The sequence below is a fragment of the Fusarium phalaenopsidis genome (genome assembly GCF_050370095.1).
Source record: "Fusarium phalaenopsidis strain FUZ10S chromosome Unknown contig_32280, whole genome shotgun sequence".
Taxonomy (NCBI): Eukaryota; Fungi; Ascomycota; class Sordariomycetes; order Hypocreales; family Nectriaceae; genus Fusarium; species Fusarium phalaenopsidis.
Genome location: NW_028145416.1, coordinates 7,138 through 11,733, shown reverse-complemented (window position 1 = coordinate 11,733; position 4,596 = coordinate 7,138). Strand labels below are relative to the sequence as shown.

At 50.3% G+C, this 4,596-nt stretch overlaps 1 protein-coding gene across 1 annotated transcript; it reads right to left on the bottom strand.

Moving 5' to 3' along the window:
- Nucleotides 1-1,607: 1,607 nt before the first annotated feature.
- On the bottom strand, nt 1,608-1,910 carry LRP88_01743 (uncharacterized protein; the record flags this gene model as incomplete). The annotated part of the gene is made up of 1 exon (XM_083238419.1): nt 1,608-1,910. One exon carries the CDS (start codon nt 1,908-1,910, stop codon nt 1,608-1,610), a length of 303 nt encoding a protein of 100 aa, XP_083105805.1.
- Nucleotides 1,911-4,596: the final 2,686 nt, after the last annotated feature.

The window sequence follows — 4,596 nt, the reverse complement described above, 5'->3', positions numbered from 1 at the left end:
ATCCTACTGCGTTCGTTGACAACTGCTTTTGTTAGGTAATGGGAATCCGTGATTCCAAGAATATAACAACCATGTCGCCAGACAGCAGTCCAAGCGGTCTCATGCCGGCATAGCCTACCTCAGATTCACTGCGACTTCGCCCCTAGCCATCGCGACTCTAGGAGCAAAGTCGTGAAAAAACACATAGTAACAGAAAAGACGCTAATGAAATCAGGGAGCAGAGACCACAAGATTTCCGCAGAGAAAATAGTCAAAAGTAGTATGCATCAAAGGTAAGATTGTAACCATATCGTATAACTATATATTTCTACAACCTTAGAATCCCCTTATACGTTATATATATATTTTCTCGGAATGCTAAACCAACAACAGACCACACTATCCAGCATATCATCGGCACAGACGGCGCATCGTATGGAGCCTGTTAACTGTCAGCGGGATGACCAGGCGCGGCTTGGAATCAGTGGCCGCAAGACAAGCCTGTGACCAGGATGGCTATGTTAGGGCCATGGGCGTGCGTGGTCACGGTCAGATGGAGGGCGTTACTGCATCCCCCATCGAGCCGAGCCTAGGTAGGAAGAAGAGGTGATAAAGGAAAAGAAAGGAAGAGAAGACAAGAGAGGGAGGGGACGCAGGTGCGTCTCAAGTCCGTCTCGTCTAGTAGCGAGGGCAGATCTTATCAAAGAAGACGCCTGATTTGGACAGCTTGACGAACTTGGTGAAGTCTTTTCCTATTGCGAGGTGTATTACTGCATTCGGTGAGGGTACCGGTCTCATTCGATGACGCGGCAGCACCTTTCTGCAATAGAAGATGTGATCCGGTGATTGCGTCGGTCGCACGAGCAGACCAGCCGTGCTTCACTGTGGTTGAATCTCTCATAATATGCGGCGAAGTCCCCATGAAGGGATCTCGCTGCGAGTAGATGGTGCAAGACTGCGCGCGGAAGCGAAAGCTCCGGCGGGCAGGCTATGATCGCCTTAAGATTGAATCTCTTATGCTGCTCTGGGGAGGTGATAGACCACCATGTCTCGAATGCTTCTTTGGTTTCTGCCTCGCGATTCTTCTCAGGTACGCCAGCGTTGGTCGAGCGCCTTCGGGCTCGGGCAGTGAGGATGCTGCTTTTGCCAGTTTATCGGCTCGTTCGTTGCCGAGAATGTTGGTGTGGCCGGGAACCCAACGCACCTTGGTAGCGCCATGGGATGCTGCTAAGGCTTGGAACTCGAGGAAACTTCTTGGGAGGAGTCTAACGGTGTGCCCCGCAGGCACGTGGCCGCAGCCAGGTTGTCTAAGCAGATTATGATCTCTTGTACTGGTGATTCTTGGAGATTCAAAGCTGCCTTCAAGCCCTCTAATGCTCCTGTGGCCTCGGCATCAAAGACCTCTGCCGGCCTGATCCGTCAAGGATCGAAAGTCTGTTCTAGTGGACAATGAAGCCGTAGCCGGCTACTCCCTCTTTTTTTGACCGTAAAGCCTAAATGCCGTAAGTAACGTCACGCCCCCTAAGACCGTGTGCACCCCACGACCGCCACGTCCGCGGGGCCTCACTTTCAATCTCTCCACCAAGTGTAATTCCATGATTTCTCAATGAAAATAAATACAATTTTAATTATGAAAGCTGGAATACATCCTCCATTTCCTCTCCATTATACTGCGCAATTTCCATCGCATCATTAATAATATTGGGTGCGTGAGAGCGCTCATAAGCCTCGGCGGCATCTTCGGCATGAGCGCTCGCGTACGCAATTTCCTCAATCCGAGCAAATCGCTCGTTGGGATCCTTCTCAACAGTCTTCCGGCCTGTATGCCTCTGCGACGATAGCTTCAGTCGTAGGCGCTCGTTTTCCTTCCTTAGAAGAACGTTCTGGCTGATAAACTGGTCTGTCATCTTGAGCACCTTCAGCTCGGTCATACGGGAACTGCGACCATCGCGATTTTGGTCACTTCTGCCCCGTTTTAGTAGGGAAGATACTTCTCGCGCGTTCCTTGGTGTTTGCCAAAGGTCGTCTGATAGTTGGTTTTCTTGCGGGGGCGTTTTTGGAGGAGGAAATTCTGGGACTAGACGGTCAGCCTTGATGAGCTCCGGCAACACCCTGTCAACATTACAGGGAATAATGCCAGCGCCATGAAAACCGGCTCGGATGTTCTTTGATATAAAAGCTTTATCCGATGCTATTTTATATGCTTGTATGAAGCGTTTTTTTTTTTTTTTTTGATAGGAGACCGGGCTTCGAGGTCCGCAAATTTTGCTGTCTCTTGGCGAAAGTATGTCTTCAGTGGACTAAAAATGCCCACATCGAGAGGTTGAGTGAGATGTGAAGAGTGAGGGGGTAAGTAAATAAGCTGGACTTTGCTCAGCCAAGCCAGGAACATGAAAGGGATAGTAACATGGGAGCTGTGGCCGTCTAGGATAAGAATCCTCCACCGGCCGTTTCCTGGATCGGTCTCGGGCAAGAAGACATCAATAAACCAGCTCTCAAAGATCCGAGTATTTGACCAACCAGTCTCCGTACAGTCGTAATGCCAGTCAGGGATATCATCCTTATTAAACCACTGTCCCTGAAGCGTTTTCCCTGTGAAGACGACCACCGGCGTGAGCCGCCTTCCTGCCGCACTGGCGGACTCCAAAATCGATACCCAGGTATGAGAATCACTCTCTTCTACATAAGAATATCTTGGTACGGTCTTGAAAGAGAGATACAGACACGTTAATATATAGGAAACACTTGTAGTTAATTCCGAGTCACCTATCGAGATACTGAACTACGCAAAGTTCAAATAAGTATCTCGGTCTGAGATTGAAACCTGCCAATCCATTAAGCCATGAACGTAACATTCCCCACGAAGTATGTGCTTTTCCAGCTCTGTATGGACAACAAATGGTGTCCTCAACCCATGGATCAAGTATATCGACGCACCAGGCGAAACATGAGTCGAGCCTAATCCTAGCCGTCCGCCTTTCGTGACGAACAAAGTCCTATTCCGGCATACCTCTTCGGCGAGGTATCCAAAACGCGAAGAGCCGTCAGAAATATCATAGGAGTCCTCGGTACTGTTGGGTACCGTATCGTCCAAGTTCCTTTTTTCCCAGTGGCTATATATGCGGAACACTTCCTCGGGTTGAACGTTCAACGCTCCACGATCTGTGGGTGTCACTCTCGCCTCCATGACAAGCGTCGAGGCAAACATGGACTCAAAGCCATCGTCCTCTATGCTGTCCCTTGCCAAATTGAACCAGATCCCAAAGATATCATGTTCGCTGATCTGAAGTCTCCTGCAGAGAGAGGCGTAGTAAGGAGGACCACACACGGCTATCTCATCTACCAATAGAGCACGAACCCGCAAGGTCTGGGAACTTTCATCGAGGTAGTAGTCGGTACTTGATACTGTCGCTGAAAATTGAGCCTGGATATTTTCTCCGGGATATGGCAAGAGTGCGAGAGGTCGCGACTGCACGCGCCAATCCGGCACCCACGAGGGTATGTCATCTGCAGGAGGACCGGGTGTCAGGATGGTCGTATCGTACGCTTTTGAGAGTGAATGCACTTCGACATCACCACAGCCGGCAAAGTGCAGGACGTCTAGGTTGTTGTGCTGTCGAATGTACCCATTCGCAAATCTCATGTAGAGTTCGGGACTTGTTGTGCTGTAGCTTGGTAGAAACCATCTGTGATCTGTGCTATTCCGGGAGACAAGCCCAAAGAGTGCATTCAGCCGATCATGGCTCTTCTTGCAACCCCAGGCGCTCAAGGTTTGAGCCAGGTGAGGAAACGAAAAGGGCTTTCCAGCCGTAACCTGTGCTCTTAGCTGGCCAAGTCGCATGGCGTGTCGAAATGGCTTCAAAAGCCAAGGCGCAGGTGGGTCGTGAATAATGGACGACAGCGCTTGCATTGCCGCGAAGAAGGTTGTCCCCCTGATAGTTGAGCCACCGCATCGGAATTCGAGCTCGGAGGCCAATGCAACTTCTTGGACTATCCACAGCCTGCTGAACCAAGGGCGGTTTGCCAATGCAGCCACTGCAGAAAATGGGACCATCGTCGGATCGAACATATTCGACAAATCCTTCAGGTATCCCGCTGTCCACAGGTTGTTGGCGGCTCTTTCCCAGTCTGAAGAAGCCTTTGGGTCGGGAGTGTTCGTAACCAAAATATGCAATAGGTCAAAGGCATACTCGCTATCCTTTTCATGAAGTCCAAGCCAGCATATCACTCGCTGGGCTTGTGTGAAAATCCTCGACATGAGCTTGACTTGCTGCTCTCGTTCCGCATCATTCTCCTGGTCAATACATATTTGATCTATCCAAATCGCCATAGTAGTGACATCAGATAGAAGATGGTCGAGGGCCTGGAATAAAGACTTCCTGATCCTAAACTGGCTGCTATTGACATGGAGGATTGGATCACTCGGTGATGGATCACCCCAGACATATGATAGCGCTGAATACTTCGGGGCTTCATCGAGCCTGGATTGGATGAGACGTCCTTGTATCGGGTCGTCGGGGCCGGACCGTGTGAGCTCAAGTAGTCGAATGCTGTCGAAGCTGCCAAGCTTCGCATGAAGGCGGGTTGAATCCATTGCTACGTCGCGATGCGGACCGC